Genomic DNA, 25,000 nt, shown 5'->3' with positions numbered 1-25,000 from the left:
ACAGATGAGGGTGAAGCGAGATCATATTTGCCTGTACGTCACACACACACACACACACACACACACACACACACACACACACACACACACACACACACACACACACACACACACACACACACACACGTAAGCGCTGACCTCTAATAATCTCATATTTTTGAATTTCCTTCAGAAAATGGAAGGATGAAAGTGGGTGGCGCAGTTTGTCGTCCTCATCAATCAGATCTCATCCTTCACTCGCTCCCGAACCTTCACAGTGAGAGAGGGGAAATATGACGTCTAATGCATATTAAAGACAAAAATGTCACGAGTTTGCTGAAATCGTCAGCTTTGATCTGATTGGCTGGTTTAACACAATTTCCAGGAGTCACAGTGCACAGGAAACACTGTATTTCTGTGCAATGCGATACAATTAATGAATTAAGAAATTAATTAATAATAAAATGAATGCAATGCAATGTAATAAAATCAATGAAGTTTCAAGTTAATTCCTAATAAAATTAATGCAATGCAATAAATTAATTAATAATAGTTAATTTATAATAAAATTAATGCAATGTAATAAAATCAATTAATTGTAAAATTAATTATTAATAAAATTAATGCAATGCAATGTAATAAAATCAATGAAGTTTCAAGTTAATTCCTAATAAAATTAATGCAATGCAATAAATTAATTAATAATAGTTCATTTATAATAAAATTAATGCAATGTAATAAAATCAATTAATTGCAAAATTAATTATTAATAAAATTAATGCAATGCAATGTAATAAAATCAATGAAGTTTCAAGTTAATTCCTAATAAAATTAATGCAATGCAATAAATTAATTAATAAAACTATTAATTTATAATAAAAGTAATACAATGTAATAATCAATTATAAAATTAATGCAATGCAATAAAATCAATCAATTATAAAATTAATTAATAATAAATTAGTACAATGCAATGCTATAAATTAATTAATAATAAAAATAATGCAATGCAATGTAATAAAATCAATGAATTATAAAATTAAATAAATGCTTAATTCTAAACTTTTGATCGGTACCGTAGAATATATTTAATTTAGTACTTAATTACTCTAATATATAAATAATGAGAAATGTATTACCCCAAAATTAAAATGTTATTTAAGGATAAGTATGATACATACAGGAACAATATGTAATTTGAAAAGTAGACTGCTGTCTTTACTGCATATTTATAAACAGTGTTTAAATAAAAGCAAATCATATTTTCATCCCTTCACATGTTCTCGTTCAAAAACCACAGGCCAGCTGTGAGGAAAATACGCTCTGTCGGCTTAGCGCTTTCTTCCCGCCATGCAAGCGGATCCTGATCCGGAGGGAAGCATCAGCATCTGTGCCGCGGATTGACTTTGCTCTGCACTTATTTGAATGGGTTTTTTTATTTTCATGCCAATCTTTTTTTGTGATAGCAACAAATTTCGATAAACCCGCTCCTAAATGCACAGGAAAACAAAAAGAATGGTGATTGGGTACTTTACATGTCAATCAAACAATGTTTTTATTTATGCAGACAGTCTGGCTACACAAGACTAACACGTCTGTGAAAGAATTAAACACGTCACAATATTCCTCATTATAATAATTCATACGCAGAATAAAGGGGCGGGGCCTGGTTGAGTTAGTTAGTAGTGTGTTAAACTGGTGGTTATGGGAAGGGGCGGGACATTTCCCAAACACACTCGAAGCGCTCGACCAATCACAACACACTGATCCAGCCGACCAATCAGAGCACAGTGTGCTTTTCAGAAGGAGGGGCTTCATAGAGACAGGAAGTAAACAGAGCGTTACTGACAGACTGGGATGAGAGGAGCCGCAACAATGGAGAATATGAGGGAAATAATCAACATTCAAGAAGGAAAACCAGAAAAACTTTGTATTAGGACATATTCAAGTGAAAATGTCAGAAGACAGCATCATCAAACACCATAACACTGAATAAACACACTCACACCTCATAAGCCAGCGAAACTCATGTAAGATGTGAGAAGTGAATGAGTCAGAGATGGATGTTTGTGGGAGGCCAGATAACCAGCTGAGAGAAAATACAACCAAACCGCTACAGCAGACAGACACACACACACACACACACACACACACACGGCTTGAGCTAAAGGGTATAAATTCTGTATTTCTATGGATTTAAAGTGCTCTAAAGGCCCAGTCATGCCTGTGTACTCAAACCCTGAGCTCTTATGTCGGGTTACAGCATTTCATGAGCTTGTTACTCAAGCAGCAAAAAGGCTAAACAAAACCGAACTGCACAGTGACAACAAAAAGCCCTAGTTAGTAGCCAACTCTAGTGTGCTTGGCCATGGCTCAGTGTGAATGCTGCTGAATGCATTAGTACTGAATTTTTAAAAAATAAAATATAATGTTAGCCTATTCAAAATCATATGTATTTAAATGCAGCATTACCATCACATACCAACAATTCAGGATATAATGAATGAAATATGATTTTCAAACCACTGTACCATTTTTGTCTGGTACGTTCAGACTGTGTTCTTTGCTATGGTTCTGTGATATCACTTCACTAGCTGTCAAAACGTACGTATCTGGTGTGTCAGCGAAAAACTAAGAGTAAGTGGCTGAATTAACTTTAATCTCTGCCTATAGTTTTGACTGTCATGTGTATCATCTTGCGTTGTGCTTATGTGTGGTTATGTTATGATATGTTATTAAACTGCTCATAAATGTTATGTTATTTGGTTGTTCATAGTGTTTCTCTCATCCATAATGAAGTCATAAAGTCTAGCTAGCTAAAAGTTCACACAGATCCTGAACCTCTCTGTACCAATATTGTCCATATCTTGGTGAAACTAAGCCAATTGCATTAATGCAAGCAGTTGTTTATTATCTCACGGACAAGGTTGTTGGATGGAAACGTGCTCAAATGTGTGTGTTTGAACTCCTGCAGAAGCTTGCGCATATAGATTAGTGGTTCTCGAGTGTAAGCCTATATAAAGTCGAAATAGCTGTACTCCCTTTTTTTACAACAAAAATGAAACATCACTGAACTTACTTAAGCTGGACTGTGAGGCTATTTCCTTCTGGAAACATGTTTGTTGCACTATTTTCCTGTTATCTCTGTGAAGCTGCTTTGAAACCGTGTGTATAGTAAAAAGCGCTGTATAAATGAAGCTGCCCGGACTGGACTCACCCTTGTGGAAGGAGGGGTTGCTGTCGCGCAGGAGTCGGCTGAGCTGGTGTCCGTTGATCTGCAGGAGGCGGAGCTGATCCCGGAGCGGCGAGTCCTCGAACACGGCCGGGATCAAGCGGCCCACGCTGTTCTGGGACACGGGCAAACCCAGAGCCAGGGCGAGGGTGGGGGGGAGATCCACCTGCTCCAGCACCTCCGGCTGCCCCAGGCCAGCTGCAACACACACACACACACACACACACACACACCCGTCAGTAACGGCTGCCCCAGGCCAGCTGCAACACATACACACACACCCGTCAGTAACGGATGCCCCAGGCCCACTGCAACACACACACACACACACACACACACACCCATCAGTAACGGATGCCCAGGCCAGCTGCAACACACACACACACACCCGTCAGTAACGGCTGCCCCAGGCCCGCTGCAACACACACACACACACACACACACACACCCGTCAGTAACGGCTGCCCCAGGCCCGCTGCAACACACACACACACACCCGTCAGTAACGGCTGCCCCAGGCCCGCTGCAACACACACACACACACACCCATCAGTAACGGCTGCCCCAGGCCCGCTGCAACACACACACACACACACACGTCAGTAACGGCTGCCCCAGGCCCGCTGCAACACACACACACACACACACGTCATAACGGCAACCCAGGCCCGCTGCAACACACACACACACACACACACACCCGTCAGTAACGGCTGCCCCAGGCCAGCTGCAACACAGACACACACACCCGTCAGTAACGGCTGCCCCAGGCCAGCTGCAACACACACACACACACACGTCATAACGGCAACCCAGGCCCGCTGCAACACACACACACACACCCGTCAGTAACGGCTGCCCCAGGCCCGCTGCAACAGACACACACACACGTCAGTAAAAGATGCCCAGGCCAGCTGCAACACACACGCACACACACACGTCATAACGGCTGCCCCAGGCCCGCTGCAACACACACACACACACACACACCCGTCAGTAACGGATGCCCAGGCCCGCTGCAACACACACACACACGTCAGTAACGGCTGCCCCAGGCCCACTGCAACACACACACACACACGTCAGTAACGGCTGCCCCAGGCCCACTGCAACACACACACACACACGTCAGTAACGGCTGCCCCAGGCCCACTGCAACACACACGTCAGTAACGGCTGCCCCAGGCCCACTGCAACACACACACACGTCAGTAACGGCTGCCCCCGGCCCGCTGCAACACCCACACACACACACACACACGTCAGTAACGGCTGCCCCCGGCCCGCTGCAACACCCACACACACACACACGTCAGTAACGGCTGCCCCAGGCCCGCTGCAACACCCACACACACACACACGTCAGTAACGGCTGCCCCCGGCCCGCTGCAACACACACACACACACACGTCATAACGGCAACCCCGGCCCGCTGCAACACACACACACACACACACACACACACACACACACACACACACACACACACACACACGTCAGTAACGGCTGCCCCAGGCCCACTGCAACACACACACACACGTCAGTAACGGCTGCCCCAGGCCCGCTGCAACACACACACACACACACACACACGTCAGTAACGGCTGCCCCAGGCCCGCTGCAACACACACGCACACACAAACACACACACACACACACACACACACACACAACCACCCGTCAGTAACGGCTGCCCCAGGCCCGCTGCAACACACACACACACACACACGTCAATAACGGCTGCCCCAGGCCCACTGCAACACACACACACGTCAATAACGGCTGCCCCAGGCCCACTACAACACACACACACGTCAGTAACGGCTGCCCCAGGTCCACTGCAACACACACACACACGTCAGTAATGGCTGCCCCAGGTCCACTGCAACACACACACACACACGTCAGTAACGGCAACCCAGGCCCGCTGCAACACACACGTCAGTAACGGCTGCCCCAGGCCCGCTGCAACACACACGCACACACACACGTCACACGTCTGCAACACACACGCACACACACACGTCAGTAACGGCTGCCCCAGGCCCACTGCAACACACACACACACGTCAGTAACGGCTGCCCCAGGCCCGCTGCAACACACACACACACGTCAGTAACGGCTGCCCCAGGCCCGCTGCAACACACACGCACACAAACACGTCAGTAACGGCTGCCCCAGGCCCGCTGCAACACACACGCACACACACACGTCACACGTCTGCAACACACACGCACACACACACGTCAGTAACGGCTGCCCCAGGCCCACTGCAACACACACACACACGTCAGTAACGGCTGCCCCAGGCCCGCTGCAACACACACACACACGTCAGTAACGGCTGCCCCAGGCCCGCTGCAACACACACACACACATGTCAGTAACTGCTGCCCCAGGCCCGCTGCAACACACACACACACACATATGTCAGTAACGGCTGCCCCAGGCCCGCTGCAACACACACGCACACAAACACGTCAGTAACGGCTGCCCCAGGCCCGCTGCAACACACACGCACACACACACGTCACACGTCTGCAACACACACGCACACACACACGTCAGTAACGGCTGCCCCAGGCCCACTGCAACACACACACACACGTCAGTAACGGCTGCCCCAGGCCCGCTGCAACACACACACACACGTCAGTAACGGCTGCCCCAGGCCCGCTGCAACACACACACACACATGTCAGTAACTGCTGCCCCAGGCCCGCTGCAACACACACACACACACATATGTCAGTAACGGCTGCCCCAGGCCCACTGCAACACACACACACACATGTCAGTAACGGCTGCCCCAGGCCCACTGCAACACACACACACACATGTCAGTAACGGCTGCCCCAGGCCCACTGCAACACACACACACACACGTCAGTAACGGCTGCCCCAGGCCCACTGCAACACACACACACACACACATGTCAGTAACGGCTGCCCCAGGCCCGCTGCAACACACACACACACATGTCAGTAACGGCTGCCCCAGGCCCACTGCAACACACAAACACACGTCAGTAACGGCTGCCCCAGGCCCACTGCAACACACACACACACATGTCAGTAACGGCTGCCCCAGGCCCGCTGCAACACACACACACATGTCAGTAACGGCTGCCCCAGGCCCACTGCAACACACACACGTCAGTAACGGCTGCCCCAGGCCCGCTGCAACACACACACACACATGTCAGTAACGGCTGCCCCAGGCCCACTGCAACACACACACACACATGTCAGTAACGGCTGCCCCCGGCCCAATGCAACACACACACACACACATGTCAGTAACGGCTGCCCCAGGCCCACTGCAACACACACACACATGTCAGTAACGGCTGCCCTAGGCCCACTGCAACACACACACACACATGTCAGTAACGGCTGCCCCAGGCCCACTGCAACACACACACACACATGTCAGTAACGGCTGCCCCAGGCCCGCTGCAACACACACACACACGTCAGTAACGGCTGCCCCAGGCCCACTGCAACACACACACACACACATGTCAGTAACGGCTGCCCCAGGCCCACTGCAACACACACACACACATGTCAGTAACGGCTGCCCCAGGCCCACTGCAACACACACACACACATGTCAGTAACGGCTGCCCCAGGCCCACTGCAACACACACACACACGTCAGTAACGGCTGCCCCAGGCCCGCTGCAACACACACACACACATGTCAGTAACGGCTGCCCCAGGCCCACTGCAACACACACACACATGTCAGTAACGGCTGCCCCAGGCCCACTGCAACACACACACACACGTCAGTAACGGCTGCCCCAGGCCCGCTGCAACACACACACACATGTCAGTAACGGCTGCCCCAGGCCCACTGCAACACACAAACACACGTCAGTAACGGCTGCCCCAGGCCCGCTGCAACACACACACACACATGTCAGTAACGGCTGCCCCAGGCCCACTGCAACACACACACACACGTCAGTAACGGCTGCCCCAGGCCCACTGCAACACACACACACACATGTCAGTTACGGCTGCCCCAGGCCCGCTGCAACACACACACACACGTCAGTAACGGCTGCCCCAGTCCCGCTGCAACACACACACACACACCCGTCAGTAACGGCTGCCCCAGGCCCGCTGCAACACACACACACACACACACACACACACACACACACACACACACACACACACACCCGTCAGTAACGGCTGCCCCAGGCCCGCTGCAACACACACACACACACCCGTCAGTAACGGCTGCCCCAGGCCCGCTGCAACACACACACACACACACACCCGTCAGTAACGGCTGCCCCAGGCCAGCTGCAACACACACACACACACACACACACACGTCAGTAACGGCTGCCCCAGGCCCGCTGCAACACACACACACACACACACGTCATAACGGCAACCCAGGCCCGCTGCAACACACACACACACACACACACACCCGTCAGTAACGGCTGCCCCAGGCCAGCTGCAACACAGACACACACACCCGTCAGTAACGGCTGCCCCAGGCCAGCTGCAACACACACACACACACACGTCATAACGGCAACCCAGGCCCGCTGCAACACACACACACACACACACACACACCCGTCAGTAACGGCTGCCCCAGGCCCGCTGCAACAGACACACACACACGTCAGTAAAAGATGCCCAGGCCAGCTGCAACACACACGCACACACACACGTCATAACGGCTGCCCCAGGCCCGCTGCAACACACACACACACACACCCGTCAGTAACGGATGCCCAGGCCCGCTGCAACACACACACACACGTCAGTAACGGCTGCCCCAGGCCCACTGCAACACACACACACACACGTCAGTAACGGCTGCCCCAGGCCCACTGCAACACACACACACACACGTCAGTAACGGCTGCCCCAGGCCCACTGCAACACACACGTCAGTAACGGCTGCCCCAGGCCCACTGCAACACACACACACGTCAGTAACGGCTGCCCCCGGCCCGCTGCAACACCCACACACACACACACACACGTCAGTAACGGCTGCCCCCGGCCCGCTGCAACACCCACACACACACACACGTCAGTAACGGCTGCCCCAGGCCCGCTGCAACACCCACACACACACACACGTCAGTAACGGCTGCCCCCGGCCCGCTGCAACACACACACACACACACGTCATAACGGCAACCCAGGCCCGCTGCAACACACACACACACACACACACACACACACACACACACGTCAGTAACGGCTGCCCCAGGCCCACTGCAACACACACACACACGTCAGTAACGGCTGCCCCAGGCCCGCTGCAACACACACACACACACACACACACGTCAGTAACGGCTGCCCCAGGCCCGCTGCAACACACACGCACACACAAACACACACACACACACACACACACACACACACAACCACCCGTCAGTAACGGCTGCCCCAGGCCCGCTGCAACACACACACACACACACACGTCAATAACGGCTGCCCCAGGCCCGCTACAACACACACACACCTCAGTAATGGCTGCCCCAGGTCCACTGCAACACACACACACACACGTCAGTAACGGCAACCCAGGCCCGCTGCAACACACACGTCAGTAACGGCTGCCCCAGGCCCGCTGCAACACACACGCACACACACACGTCACACGTCTGCAACACACACGCACACACACACGTCAGTAACGGCTGCCCCAGGCCCACTGCAACACACACACACACGTCAGTAACGGCTGCCCCAGGCCCGCTGCAACACACACACACACGTCAGTAACGGCTGCCCCAGGCCCGCTGCAACACACACGCACACAAACACGTCAGTAACGGCTGCCCCAGGCCCGCTGCAACACACACGCACACACACACGTCACACGTCTGCAACACACACGCACACACACACGTCAGTAACGGCTGCCCCAGGCCCACTGCAACACACACACACACGTCAGTAACGGCTGCCCCAGGCCCGCTGCAACACACACACACACGTCAGTAACGGCTGCCCCAGGCCCGCTGCAACACACACACACACATGTCAGTAACTGCTGCCCCAGGCCCGCTGCAACACACACACACACATATGTCAGTAACGGCTGCCCCAGGCCCGCTGCAACACACACACACACACACGTCAATAACGGCTGCCCCAGGCCCACTGCAACACACACACACACATGTCAGTAACGGCTGCCCCAGGCCCACTGCAACACACACACACACATGTCAGTAACGGCTGCCCCAGGCCCACTGCAACACACACACACACACGTCAGTAACGGCTGCCCCAGGCCCACTGCAACACACACACACATGTCAGTAACGGCTGCCCCAGGCCCGCTGCAACACACACACACACATGTCAGTAACGGCTGCCCCAGGCCCACTGCAACACACAAACACACGTCAGTAACGGCTGCCCCAGGCCCACTGCAACACACACACACACATGTCAGTAACGGCTGCCCCAGGCCCGCTGCAACACACACACACACATGTCAGTAACGGCTGCCCCAGGCCCACTGCAACACACACACGTCAGTAACGGCTGCCCCAGGCCCGCTGCAACACACACACACACATGTCAGTAACGGCTGCCCCAGGCCCACTGCAACACACACACACACATGTCAGTAACGGCTGCCCCCGGCCCAATGCAACACACACACACACACATGTCAGTAACGGCTGCCCCAGGCCCGCTGCAACACACACACACACACACATGTCAGTAACGGCTGCCCCAGGCCCACTGCAACACACACACACACATGTCAGTAACGGCTGCCCCAGGCCCACTGCAACACACACACACACATGTCAGTAACGGCTGCCCCAGGCCCGCTGCAACACACACACACACGTCAGTAACGGCTGCCCCAGGCCCACTGCAACACACACACACACACGTCAGTAACGGCTGCCCCAGGCCCACTGCAACACACACACACACATGTCAGTAACGGCTGCCCCAGGCCCACTGCAACACACACACACACATGTCAGTAACGGCTGCCCCAGGCCCGCTGCAACACACACACACACATGTCAGTAACGGCTGCCCCAGGCCCACTGCAACACACACACACACATGTCAGTAACGGCTGCCCCAGGCCCGCTGCAACACACACACACACATGTCAGTAACGGCTGCCCCAGGCCCACTGCAACACACACACACACACGTCAGTAACGGCTGCCCCAGGCCCACTGCAACACACACACACGTCAGTAACGGCTGCCCCAGGCCCGCTGCAACACACACACATGTCAGTAACGGCTGCCCCAGGCCCGCTGCAACACACACACACACGTCAGTAACGGCTGCAACACACACACACACGTCAGTAACGGCTGCCCCAGGCCCGCTGCAACACACACACACACACGTCAGTAACAGCTGCCCCAGGCCCGCTGCAACACACACACACACACACGTCAGTAACGGCTGCCCCAGGCCCACTGCAACACACACACACACACACACACACACACACACGTCAGTAACGGCTGCCCCAGGCCCACTGGAACGAACACACACAAACACACACACACACGTGTGATGGATCCATCCATCTGTTCCTATCTATCTTCCGTCCATCCATCAATTTTTTCTACTACTTTTTTCTCGTTACAGTGCTGTTCTGCAAACTGGCACCCAAAATGAAGACATATTTACATATGAAGACAGATGCAGATCACTAGATGACACTGAATAAACAATTATACACGCTAAACGTATAATATATTCTTCACATAAATAAGACCGACATCAGCGTTTAAGTCCGTGTTTCCTGCACTTGATGATGGAATAATTTAGCTGAATGGTATTGTATTGCTTTCGCGTCATCCTTGCTGGGTGTGTGTGTGTGTGTAATGGGTAGGTTTAGGGGTCGGGTTAGTGAGTGTGTTTGTGTGTGTGTGTGTGTGTGTGTGTGTGTGTGTGTGTGTGTGTGTGTGTGTTAGGTTTAGGGGTCGGGTTAGTGTGTGTGTGTGCGTGAGAGTGTGTGTGTGTGTGTGTGCGCATGTGAGAGAGAGAGAGTGAGTGAGTGTGTGTGTGTGTCTTTGTGTGTGTGTGTGTGTGTGTGTGTGTGTGTGTGTGTGTGTGTGTGTGTGTGTGTGTGGTGAATCAGACTGAATTGATCATAGGAGTCTGAACTGTGATGTGAAATCCTACAGGAGAGACAGAAAGTCAACAGAAGAGTGTTCATTAACAAGTCTCGGGATCTGATGGGCGATGAGGTCAGCATGCAGCGAGTGTGAATATGAGCTCATCTTTAAATAAAAACCACATGCTCCAAAAGGAAGCTGGTGTGAATGTGTGTGTGTGTGTGAATGTGTATAGATGAGTAAGAGATCACCAAAATAGATCAGGCAGGAAAAGAAACAATTATCACATTCACCCTGACAGTCTGGTGTAGACAGATGCTCTGCCACTCCACACTTTCACTGGGAGGGAGGGAGAGAGAGAGAGAGAGAGAGAGAGAGAGTAGAAGTGGATAATGAGCATCTCATACAGATTTTCAAACTTTAGGGCGTGTGTGTGTGTGTGTGTGTGTGTTCACATGTCTATGCATGGGTCTTGTTTGAGCTGTGTGTATTGCGTCACATGATCAGTGCGACGACCGCTGCGCCAGCTCTGTGTGTCACAATCAATTACACACTGGACTCAATGCAAATTAATCCATTATAAAACAGTGGGGGGGGAAATGAATTAATGCTTTATATTATCAGACAGAGATGAATCAGTGGGTAATTTAAAACCCCCGGGGCATAAAATTATCCAGCTGCATTCCTCTAATGCAATCAAACGGTCACAGATATTTGAGATTTAAAGGGGTCATGACATAAGATATCAAATTTGCATTGATCTTTTGACATATATGAGGTCTTTGTACCAAAGTTTCATCGCTTAAAACGCCTTTCTAATTATAAACAAAGCCTTTTTCGGCCAATTGCCTCATTTTGATATTGCAGGATCTGTGACGTCACACGGGCAAATGCATTTACATATGCCCGCCTCCAGAGCAAGACATCGACCAATAGTTATACGTCGCTGCATCATAGGCCCCGCCCACTGGCGTTCAGTCGCCGAAAACAGGACGAATAGAAGAGTTAAAGAACGTGCGTCGAGTTTAAACCGTTGGTTTGTGTCTCAACAGACTTCAGAAGATCCCAGCGACAGAAACAAGAGGACGGTTTATTTTAAAGGCGTCCCGGATCACGACTTTAGGATTATATGTTTGTTCGGAAGAAAGAAACCGTTGCTGACAGAAAGTAGATATGCAGAATATATCAGGATCACATCTAGAAATGTAACTCTGTACATGCTGTTTCAAAGGGAATTTAAACTTTTATTCAGCGAAGATGCATTACATTGATTAAAAGTGACAGTAAAGATATTTATAATGTTACAAAAGATTCATAAATAATTGCTGTTCTTTTGAACTTTCTATTCATCAAAGAATCCAAATCCATTGCGGTTCGCACAAAAATATGAAGCAAAAAACTATTTTAAGAATTTAAAGTCTAAGTAATGACATCTTTTGAGGTGAAAGAAGATTTTACAACACCTAAAAAGAAAACTGTACTGTAATGTTTATTAAATAAAGACTAGCCAGCATTAAATTACTACATTAGCCACAATTTTGAGGATCACAGAGGGTGGAAGTGCTCATGAAAACTAAATCTTGGCTGTAAATGCTGCAGGAAACGTTGACTAACGTTATAAGAGGAAAAACCCTAATAAAAGTATTGCTCGCGCAAAGAAGAGCGTGAAACACAGCAAACTCTTTTCTTGAGTGGAATAATTGCCCTTCATTATGTGAAACATTTCTACACTGAGTTTAAACCAAAGCAGAACATATCTCTGTGCATAAAACACTTCCTGCAAATGATTTAAAATGCAAGACTGGTTAAAATAACTCCCGTACAGATGAACAGATGCGTATAGCTTTGCACAGTCTAAGAATATCTTGCACATTAACGCTGATCTGAAAAATGCAACTGTTTTTGATATAAGCATTGTTCGGTGTCGTGCACTGCGGAAAGTTTGCTTTTCATTTGCTGAAACAGACCTTTGATTCTGGAAGACTCATTGCAGACTTGTATCTTCCCGTTTCTTGAGCGTTTACAGCAGTGCGTAAATAAATACAGCACGTTCAGCACAAAAACATTCATTTTTTTTATATGCATTGTGAATATGCTGGTTGTTAATCTGATTTAAAGCAAGGTAAATATGAAAAATCATCACTTTTGCCACACCAACTCACATGGGGACTGATTTACAGTAACGTTTATTGTGCGTAAAGCTTCTTTGCCGGACTATCAGAGCCCTTGTTTAGCTGAGATATCTGTCACACGGCAATTATTGGATATGGCTTAACAACTGTGGGAGGAACTCTGTGCACAAAATCCTGGCCAATATACTTTATTGAAGGACTAAGACATCAAATATACAACCCAGGCTTAAAATAACTTTAGTTTCAAACAGAGCAACTTTGCAGTTGGAAAAAAAATAAATCAATGTTTCTCTTAAACTTCAAAGCGAGTCGCTAAACCTTTACGTTTGAAGGAGAATCTTAATGTGAGTGACCTTTACTTCAAAAGACCATGTGATAACATCATTTTTTCGATAATCCAATTGTCAAATTCACCAGAGAAAACCCAGAAACGGCCTGAAATAACCAGGAAGGGTTTAGCAGGAGCCTGGAGATCTCTAAAAGGGGGCGGGAACACCAAAACAGGGCGTGGCTTACTCCCATTGATTGACAGACCAGTTCAGCACAAACTCTAAAGATTTCATTGGTCATGCCAATCACAGTGCTACGATAAACACTCACGCAAGAGGGCCCTATTTTAATGATCTAAGCGCATGGGCTAAAGCGCAAGTGCACTTAGAGCGTGTCTGAATCCACTTTTGCTAGTTTAACGACGGGGAAAATGGTTGGCGCTCCCGGTGCATGGTCTAAAAGGGTCATTACTATTCTCTTAATGAGTAATGCGTGTGAAAGGACTGTAAAGAGGGGGTTTACAGTTCTTGACCCAGAGGCAAGGGATTCTGACCCCAACCCTTCACGTGTGTTTTGTCACTATTCTCTTAATGAGTAATGGGTGTGTTTTGGGCATAACGTGCAATGAACCAATCAGAGTGTAACTTAATTTCCTTTTAAAAGCCAGTTGTGCTCGTGTCATGGCGGATTCGCTAGTTACATGGAGGAATTTGCAAGTGGAAAGACTGAACGATTCTCTAGCGAGGAAAAGCTGCTCGTACGCGAGGTTAAAGCTGTGTGTGTGTGTGTGTGTGTGTGTGTGTGTGCGCGAGGTTAAAGGTTAAAGACCATCTACGGGACAAGCTGGGTTCCACCATATATTTATGTACACAATAATAATCTTTTATATTATATTTCTTAATCCTTTTTTTTAATATATATATGTGGCATGTTTGTGTGCTGCTGCGTGTCCCTGTGTGTAATGAGCAGAGTGAGTATGTGTGTGTGTGTGTGTGTGTGTGTGTGTGTGTGTGTGTGTGTGTGTGTGTGTAATAAGCAGAATGTGTGTGTGTGTGTAATAAGTAGAGTGTACCGGATGTATGATAGCGCCCTACGAGCGGTTCTTTCATAAATCTTTCAAGCTGTGGAAACACAAACTGGGAGACAGAAGGGGCGGAGCTACACGAGCTGTATATCTGCTCACCTTTCCTCCTGAAGGCGGGGCTAATGAGCACGAGTGGCGTGTTGATTTCCGCTTCTGACGATCCGCCGTGACTGCCGGTTTCAGACATGCCGTGATCTCCACACACAACCAGCAGGTTGGGCAACGTCCCTTCAGATTCCTGAAACACACAAATGAAAAACGTTTTCATATATTAATACTTTTATTATTAATCTAAATAAATATTGTTTTTATTTATTAATTACGAAATATTGAGATTATTTATTAAAACGAGTCACATTATACAGACACATACACAGAAGAAACATCTATAATATTACAATTTTTTTTCTTTCTGCAAAATTTATATGATTATTCCTAGTCTCAGCCTCAGACGAACACGGACAATTGGTGGATAGGGGTGTAACGGTTCACAAAATTCACGGTTCGGTTCGATACGATACAGTGGTGTCGCGGTTCGGGATGTTTTCGATACAGCCAAAAGAAAGAAATGCCAGAGAAATTTCCTATTTATTAAAAGAGAATTATTTTTAAATAAGTTTGAATTTTCCTACATGTTCCTAAAGCTTTTAGTTTTATAAATGGGGGTAATCATGGAAGGATTAACAAATAATGTTTTGGTGATCACATTAAAAATAACATTTAAATATGATAATATTTGAGTTTTGAGGTGCTGGAAAAAGATGTGTGCATTTTACTATTTCTGCCAAACTTCCATGGTTATTAAGTGAGTGTTACTACTGTAAATCCATGGTGAATGTTGCTGATCTGTGGACTTAAAACCTATAACTAGTTCATTCATGGAACAATGTTTCTCCTGGTTTCACCGTCAGCGCTGTTTAATCCGTTATAACGGGGAAATTTTAATGCTTCTCACTAAGCACAACAAATCTTCATTTATTTGATCAAAAATACAGTAAAAACAGTAAAATTGTGAAATATTATTATAATGTAAATCAGCTGTTTTCTATGTGAATATATAATAAAGTGTAATTTATTCCTGTGATCAAAGCTGAATTTTCAGCATCATTACTCCAGTCTTCAGTGTCACATGATCCTTCAGAAATCAGTATAATATGATGATTTGATGCTCAAGAAACATTTCTTGAACTTGCAAATTCGTAAAACACCAAAAAAGATGTATAAATTAATTTCTTGTCAGTTTTCAGGAGATTTCGCAGTGTAATTGTGTGTTTGTGCATAAGAGGAAGTGAGAGTGTGTGAGAGACGCTGGATTGCTGTCCTCTTCACTGGAGCAAATCACTGAGGTTTGAACGTGTGTGTGTGTGTGTGTGTGTGTGTGTGTGTGTGTGTGTGTGTGTGTGTGTGTGTGTGTGTGTGTGTGTGTGTGTGTGTGTGTGTGTGTGTGTCTCTCTCTCTTTCACATCAGGGGCAGGGACTTCAGCTCTGTTTCACATCAAAGAGTCTCTCGGGCCACTTGATTCCCTCATGCACACACACACACACACAGACACACACACACACACACACTCCTGTGCCTCACAGCTGGAAACGCTCACTCTTGAGCCCTAACGCTACACTAATGATGCTTCGCTAACAACAAGTCCTCCGGTTCAGATATTCATGAATCCACTAAACGCATGCTAATACCTAGCCTCCCCCCCGCTCCAGCTAACACATGCTAATGACAGAACGCCTGAATAAAGACATTAGAAACGCCACTTGTGGCCTATTATCCGCCAGCAGTGCGGTGAAATATTCGCAAACCGTACATTAGCTGAGGAAAATCTTAACCCTCTGGGGTCCTTCGGTCCAAATGGTCCGGACGCATTTAAATTTTTTTTTTTTTTTTAAATCATAGCTTCATCGGAATGGTCTGAAATTTGGTGACTTTTTTGGTACTTGGTATATGAACATCCAAAAAAATTGGGGACAGGATTTAAATAATCTAAGTGGTTGTAAAATAAATTGTCACACTCAGGACCTTCGGCCCAAATGGACCCGGCATAGGAAATTTATGGGAAATTGGCAAAAATGTGAAAATACCGAGTTTTTTTGTGCGTACAATCTACAAATCAGCCACGATCCAGAAAAAAAAGCACACAACAGTGAAGGGGTGAATCTATAAAACATCAAGAGTGCAAAACAGACACATCCACACACACACACACACACTTTTATACATAAACAAACTAAAAAATTAAGATTTCATATGTGTTTTGCATTTTTAAAATGCGCAGTTTGTCCACCAGATGGCATCCATCTCATTTCAAAAATTGCTTTCATGAGGTCTAGGCTTGACTCTAAAAATTTTTTTTTTATAATTTTCTATTATATTCAATGGGGGGGAAATTGGGGGAAATTTGGTCATATTTATTGCATAAATATTAATTATAAATCATAAAATTATCTCAAAACACCAAAAAAGAAAGAAAAAATATTATAAAAAACAAGTAAAAAAAAAAAATGATGATTTTCTTTTAATAAATATGAATCCCACCCCTCCGGCCCATTTGGACCCGAAGGTCCTGAGTGTGACTCTGAAACGAAGGACCCCAGAATATGCTGTGATTGACGAACACACACACACACACATACACACATACAATGCCACGACCAACATCCTTCGGTGTTCGAGAAGTAGATTTTAAAAGGTTTTTGCATTTGTTTTGTTAAACAAAATGTATTAAAGTAATGTATTAAACCAGCTTACAGTCTTTCAAGCTGGTGTTCTGAGACAGCATAAAAAAAATAATTATTAATATCTAAAAAATTAATTTGCTTGAAAAGCTAGTTTTGATTATTAAAACTGGAACAAAATTTTCTTTCTCCGATTAATAGATATATTTTCTTGTTTTAAGAAATTTAATAATAATAAATAAAAATCTAAAAAGAAGACAGAGAAGGAAATCAATAGTTGAAATAAAGTCGTTATTTTTGTTTGTTTTTGCGCACAAAAAGTATTCTCGTCGCTTGATAAACTTAAGATTGAGCCACTGTAGTCACTTGGACTATTTTAACGATGTCTTTAATAACTTTTCGGGGAACAAGTGTCAATCCCTTAGAAGCCTATGGAGGAGTGATCCAGCTCTCAGATTTAATCACAAATATCTTAATTCGTGTTTCTGAAGATGAACGAAGTTAAAAACAACATGAGGGAGAGTAATTACTGACAGAATTTACATTTTTGGGTGAACTATCCCTTTAAAAACACCACATAGACGTATAAACATAAATGAGCTGCAGGAATGGAGATCTGGAGTCTGTAACGTGTTAAAGATAAAGCGTTAGAATATACATAAGAATATAAAGAGTTTTTTATAAGTGTGTCATCATAAAGACACACTGAAAATAGAGCATTTCCCCTCATGATTTAATCATAGGAAGCTTAAAGCAGAATAAAACTAATAAAGAAAGGCAACATTGTGCCAAAAGGAGCATTTGCAAAATAATTCAACATCAGGCAGCCGGCGGGAGTTTCAGGAGACGAGAGGAGCGTGGGAATTTATGAGGTTTTTCAATCAGAAGTGACTGAATCAAACGGATTATTATTAAGTGATTTCTGACTTCAGGATAGAGCGGTTTGGTTGGAGAAAAGGAGCGAGCTGCGAGAGGAAAATGAGGGAGATGAAAAAAGAGTAAAAGGAATGAAAGATGCCGCTGCCATTTTAATAGCGCTTTCAGAGAAACCTGAGGAATTACAAGCGCTTTAAAGCAAGAGTTCAGCCAAAGTGAGCCATTATTTACTCACCGAAACACTTTCTTCTGCGGAACATGACAGGAGCAATTCTAATTCTAATTCTACTTTCCTCTTCGATTAGAATTCACTTATGCAAATGTCAAAGACTGATTGTCAAAGACAGGATCTCTACCCATGATGCTCTGGGGCAGAGTCATGAGAGTATTTGACTGGCTCTGTTCTACAGGCGTCTGAAACGAGGGGTCAAAGGTCACGGCGAGCGCTAACGCCGTGCATTTCCATTTAAACTCAGCGCTGCAGTGTTCATGCAGGACCACCAGCTTTTCTCAGGTGATGAATCATAAAATCATCATCTAACGGTAAACATGAACACTTACTTTGCATGTAATTATACAGAGAAACGAGAGTGTGTGTGTGTGTGTGTGTGTGTGTGTGTGTGTGTGTGTGTGTGTGTGTGTGTGTGTGTGTGTGTGTGTGTGTAAGCAGGGTTCACAGCAGGATATCAGACGAGGAATAAAAGCGTATCATTATATTCAGATTCACGATCACATGAGGCCAGTCTTTACATCTATCAAACATATGCATGGATCAATCTCCAAACCATATAGCACTTGTTTTTAAAGATGGATATACATAATGATACATATACATAGAAATTTTAATAGATGATCATTTCATAATAAGAAGAACATCATTAGTGAATGTGAATGACCATTTATAATAATACTATTTATATTATAATGCAATAACAAAAACGATTAAAATATTGTTTTATAATCATAATATACTATGTAATTTAATAATAATAATTGCTTTTAATATAAGATCATTTCATCATGACAACATGATAATTGAATGTGATTACATAATGAAAATTTATAATAATAAAACTGTTTTTATTATAATGCAATAATATTAATAATGAGTTTTATAATTATACATTATATAATTATTATTAATAATAATATGATAATTTCATAAAAACCATAAGTGAATGTGATTATATAAATTAACATGTTTAATAATAAAAATGAGAATAATGATATGAGAATAATGAATTATATTATTTAATAATAATAATAATAATAATAATAACAATTATAGATTTTATTTATAATGCATTTTAAATTATATTTTAAATAATTTTATATATAATATGTGCAAAACCGAATCCTGTAAGAAACACTGGCATAGTGTTATGGAAAATATGAAAATATATTAATTAAACATGCAAAAAGATATGAAAAAGAAAAACAAGCAGAGTAAAAGAGAGAGAGAAATATGTGAGAAATCTCATTAGTTTTGATGGTTTCTAGACTCTGAGAATGTCGGTTTAGTCCACCAATGAAAAACACAAACAGGAAGTCACAGAATGAACACGTTAAATCGAATCTCGTCTGTCCACAAGCATCTCAGATTGAGATACGACCGTCAAACTATGAGACGGCGAATGATTCAACGCCTCTGAAACCCTTCAGTGTGTGTAATGAGGAATCTCTGAATACTGTGACAGAAGAGGCTTTTAGAGACTCGACAACAAGAACATGTGAAAGTCAAGAGAACTGTTGATGAATGATGAGTGTGTTTCTGTGTTTACAGAGACATCTCATGTTATACGAGAATCCAAATAAAGACCAGAAACCCTATACATCTAACCTGATTTCATTTCCATTTGTTAAAAGTATCAGTGGCTTCTTTTTTTTTTCCGCCCATTTTTACATTAACATTCAAAAGTTTGGGGTTAGAAAGATTTTTTTTTTTTTTTTAGGAAATTAATACTGTTATTCAGGAAGGACTCAACGAATATAAATATTATATTTCGAATAAACGCTGTTCTTATAAACTTTTCATTTAAAAAAGAAAAAAAAAAGGATTCCACAAAATTTTTTATAGTAATCATATATAATGTAATATAATGATAAAAATTATCCTGTTTTAATATATGTTCATTTCATAATAATAAGAACATGATAAGTGGATATGATTACATGAATGACAATTTCTAATATTTCTAAATTTATATTTTATTATAATGCTATAACAACAACAATAATAATAATAGATTTAATCTTTAAACTATCAATTCTTTAAAAAAATCCTGAAAAAAAAAAACGGATTCAGCTAAAATTTGTGTTTTTAACATTGATAATAATCATGTTTCTTGAGCATCAAACCATCATATGTGACCCTGGATCACAAAACCAGTCACAAGCACTGGTATATTTGTGGCAATAGCCGAATTGTTTTTTCGATTTTTCTTTTATGCTAAAACTCATTAGGATATTAAGTAAAGATCATGTTCCATGAAGATATTTTGTAAATTTCCTACTGTGTATATATATTAAACATTTATTTCTGTGAGTGAATGCTGCACAATCATGAACACAAATGCACAACTTTAACAGCGATTTTCTCAATGTTTAGAGTTTTTTGCACTCTCAGATTCCAGATTTTCAAATAGTTGTATATCAGTCAAATATTGTCCTATCATAACAAAACATACATCAATGGAAAGCTTATTTATTCAGCACACATGTGACTGGTTTTGTGTCCATGTCTCATATTATAGTGATTTCTGAAGGATCATGTGACACTGAAGACTGGAGTAATGATGCTGAAAATTCAGCTTTGATCACAGGAATAAATTACACTTTACTATATATTCACAATTGAAAACAGCTGTTTTAAATTATAAAAATATTTCACATTTTTACTGTATTTTTAATCAAATAAAAGCAGCCTTGGTGAGCAGAAGAGACTCTTTCAAAAACATAAAAGTCTTTCCTGCTTCAAAACTTTGAACAGCAGTCTATAGTAGTTTCACAAGAAACCTTGAAATTAAAAATATATTTAATCTGTGAATGCTGATCAAAAGGCATCAGTTTAAATTAAAAGTTAAACTGAAATTAATTATTTCATACCATGTCTAAAGCCGTACACATTTATTCTTTATAATACAGAAAGATACATTTACTGCAAAGGCTGAACTCTCAATTCAATTTTAATGAATGGATACGAAGGCAAATTGATAATTGAAGTCATCATAAAAGTGACTTTATTCTAAATTCACACAATAGTTTTGTGTGAGTGACAGACCGAAATAATCGCTGGACATCTTGACATCCGCTTTGGTTCACAAGTTGATAAGTGAAACAGAAATGGGCATAATCATTTATGAACCTCACAAGCTTAAATCCATATTCATTGTACAGTAATTGCAGGGAAAGTAGTTTCGGGGAGAACATTACTGAGACTTTGCAGGCCTGGAAACCCATAAGCTGTGAAAATCACTGCTTTAATATATTAGTGGAGGATCTGAAGGCTGCACTAATGCTGATTGGCCATTTTCCCATGATCCTTTGCCATTCTTAAAAAATGATAACAGTAAGGCAGCGGTATAGAGCTGATACAGTGAGCAGAAACTGTGTTTGCATGTACCATAGATACGCTTTATACACTAAAAACTAGAGCTGCACGATTCTGGATAAAATTTTGTGTGTGTGTTTAAAACCAAGATCACGATTCTCACACGATTCCGAATAGACATCTAAACAAAATAACATGTCATTTACTAAAGGTTCTGACAAATCGATAATTGCTGCAGTCTATTTCAAAATATTTGATTACTTTGAATTAATATTTCAAATGACAAATGATTCAATGACTCACTCATAAAGACTTCACTTGTATCATTACCAGATGAATCTGCGTTTTTGAACAAATCTTTTGAGTGAATGATTCAATGACTCACTTATAAATACTTTGCTATATTATTGCTGGATGAATCAGTGTTTTTTTTTTAAACAAATCTCTTGAGTGAATGATTCAATGACTCACTTATAAAGACTTCACTTATATCATTACCAGATGAATCTGCATTTTTAAACAAATCTCTTGAGTGAATGATTCAATGAATCACTCATAAAAACTTCACTTGTATCATTACCAGATGAATCTGCGTTTTTGAACAAATCTCTTGAGTGAATGACTCAATGACTCACTTATAAAGACTTTGCTATATTATTACCAGATGAATCAGTGTTTTTTTAAAACCAATCTCTTGAGTGAATGATTCAATCACTCACTCATAAAGGGTCTGTGAACGAAAAAATGAATAAACAAGCAAACTTTTAATTTCTCGTTATTCCTTTCCAAGTAGGAAATGAAATGATCCGATGATACACAGACCATAAAGACTTCACTTATTTAATTGCTGGATGAATCAGTGTTTTTAAACAAATCTCTTGAATGAATGATTCAATGATTCAATCAATTTTCAACAGTCACTTGTCGACACCTACTGGTGTAACAATATAATTGATACAATCTTCATTTGAAGTTAATTCTGCTCTATTTTGATCTATTTTAAAATATAAACTTCAATCCCAGTATTTGTGAGATAATATGAATATTTGTAAGAGAAATAATGATACTGTGATGTTGAAAAGACTGTTTCTGTGAAGCCGTTTCATACCAATCTATGATATGATACATGATTATACATACAAGACGACAATACTAACACGTCTCTGGGATCTGGTATAAGTGTCATAAATGATCAAATCAATACCTAAGAAATAAGCTGAGGTGTCTGTGTAAATCATTGTGCAATCTCTCTCTAGGTTTTGTCCAAGGTTTAATAGACACAAGTGAATCATGTCATTTAGGAATGAGATCGCGTGTGTGTTTGAATCGAGATCTTGATCTTTGAATTAATTAATCGTGTCGAGGACACTGCTTTTACACGGATGAAAAATGAACACACACACTTTTGTGGAGCAGATCGAAATAAAACGCGCTGGTTAAAAGAAGCCCAGAGGAGAAGAACTCACACACTGATCTCAGGGGACGAAGACCTCACAATGTGTTTCACAGGTAATGAGAGCGAAGGGAAGACAGAAAGAGAGGAATGAGTAACAGAACACAATGTGTGTCAGCAGGGTCCACAATTAACACACAATGAAAAAAAGACATGAACCTGTGAGTTATGGATGTGATTCAGTCTGATGAATCAATCACTGAACAAGCGAGTCTTTGCTATCAGTTGTGCACAAAGAGAAATGAAGCAAGAACTGTTTTTTGTGAAGCTCAGGGTTATTATTAGGGGTGTAAATCAGACAGTTCATCACGATACTATATCGATTCTCTCAGCCAACGATACGATATTTAACGATACCTCAAAAAAAAAAATCTGCGATGCGATTCGATTTGATTCAGGGCAATATCGATTGATTTATCGATATTTAGATATTATGTGCCAAGTATAAAACATTAACTTTTTATTAAACTCTTTGAAAATTGCACACTCTCTCCAAATTAGGACATTTACAACAGAAGAGTCCGTTTGCAAAAACAGATAGCTCTGTTCTTGTTCAATTTCATGAATCATGTTTTTTGTGTGTGTGTGTGCATTCCAAGTGATATCAATCAAACAGCAGCTGGTTTGTTTTAAATAAGTAATAATAACTTTAAAAAAATACAGGTAACTCACAAACAGTTCATTGAAAGTATGTTTTTTTATGCATTAAAAGTTAGTTTTTTAGCAAAAGCAGATAACTCCACATTTCATGTTTCAGAGTTAAACAAAAGCAAGTTATTGCTATGATATATAAATAAAACACTCGGTTAATCTTTGTAACGTTAATCTCCTCAGCTGACATAGACGCCCGAAAAACTTTGTTGTTGTGATTAACGTACACGCAAACGCGCGCTTTGGCAGAAGTGCGTAGACGGACGTTACGTGAGGATGTGGAGAGTGTCAAAATAAAGGTACCTTATATCGATATTTTACGTGTAGCATCGATGCATCCAGTGGTTAAAGTGGGATTTGGTAGGTGGGGGAACCCTCAAATTTTGTGTAGGTGCAACAGGGTAAAATGGCTCACCGTGGGACAACAGATTGAGTATTGTGGTATAGAAATACTTTTTGGGACAAGAGTGTCACTGTGGCACCAGGGCCGGATTAAGAGTTCAGAGGCCCCTGGGCACAATGTCTTGTAGGCTGCCCTTTAGGCAGGCCAAATGTATATTTTGTCCAAGGACATTTTAATATGGCATTTACAGTTTTACTGCACTTAAAAAAGGAACCTTGCCACCTTGGGGTGACAGTGGCTCAGTGGTTCATGTAGGTTGTCTACAAACCGAAAGGTTGGTGGTTCAATCCCCGGTTCCACCTGACCAAGTGTCGAGGTGTCCATGAGCAAGACACCTAAACCCAACTGCTCCCGACGAGCTGGGTGGCGCCTTGCATGGCTGACACCGCCGTCGGTGTATGAATGTGTGTATGAATGGGTGAATGTGAGGCAAATATGTAAAGCCCTTTGGTGGCCATTCGGTCTGTGAAAGCGCTATATAAATGCAGTCCATTTACCATTTACCATTTGTTGTACTATGCTGGAGTAAAGTTCATAAATGGTCGTTCTTTCCCATGGGAATTTGTAAAACTATGTTGGGTG

General features: G+C 43.4%; 1 protein-coding gene across 1 annotated transcript in view; it reads right to left on the bottom strand.

Annotated features, from left to right (window-relative positions):
* The window catches only part of pigg (phosphatidylinositol glycan anchor biosynthesis class G (EMM blood group)), an 87,411-nt gene that overhangs the window by 35,483 nt on the left and 26,928 nt on the right, over positions 1-25,000 (bottom strand). The window contains exons 5-6 of the mRNA XM_077223751.1: positions 14,906-15,044; positions 3,197-3,409 (exon numbers count right to left, since the gene is read on the bottom strand). Coding sequence (XP_077079866.1) covers positions 3,197-3,409; positions 14,906-15,044 — 352 coding nt within the window. The remainder of the gene's footprint in view (positions 1-3,196; positions 3,410-14,905; positions 15,045-25,000) is intronic.

The sequence above is a fragment of the Siphateles boraxobius genome, unplaced genomic scaffold (genome assembly GCF_051911475.1).
Source record: "Siphateles boraxobius isolate OS27281-9 unplaced genomic scaffold, OSU_SipBor_1 121, whole genome shotgun sequence".
NCBI lineage: Eukaryota > Metazoa > Chordata > Actinopteri > Cypriniformes > Leuciscidae > Siphateles > Siphateles boraxobius.
Note: the sequence above shows the minus strand (reverse complement) of the source record. Positions and strands in the feature narration are given on the sequence as shown.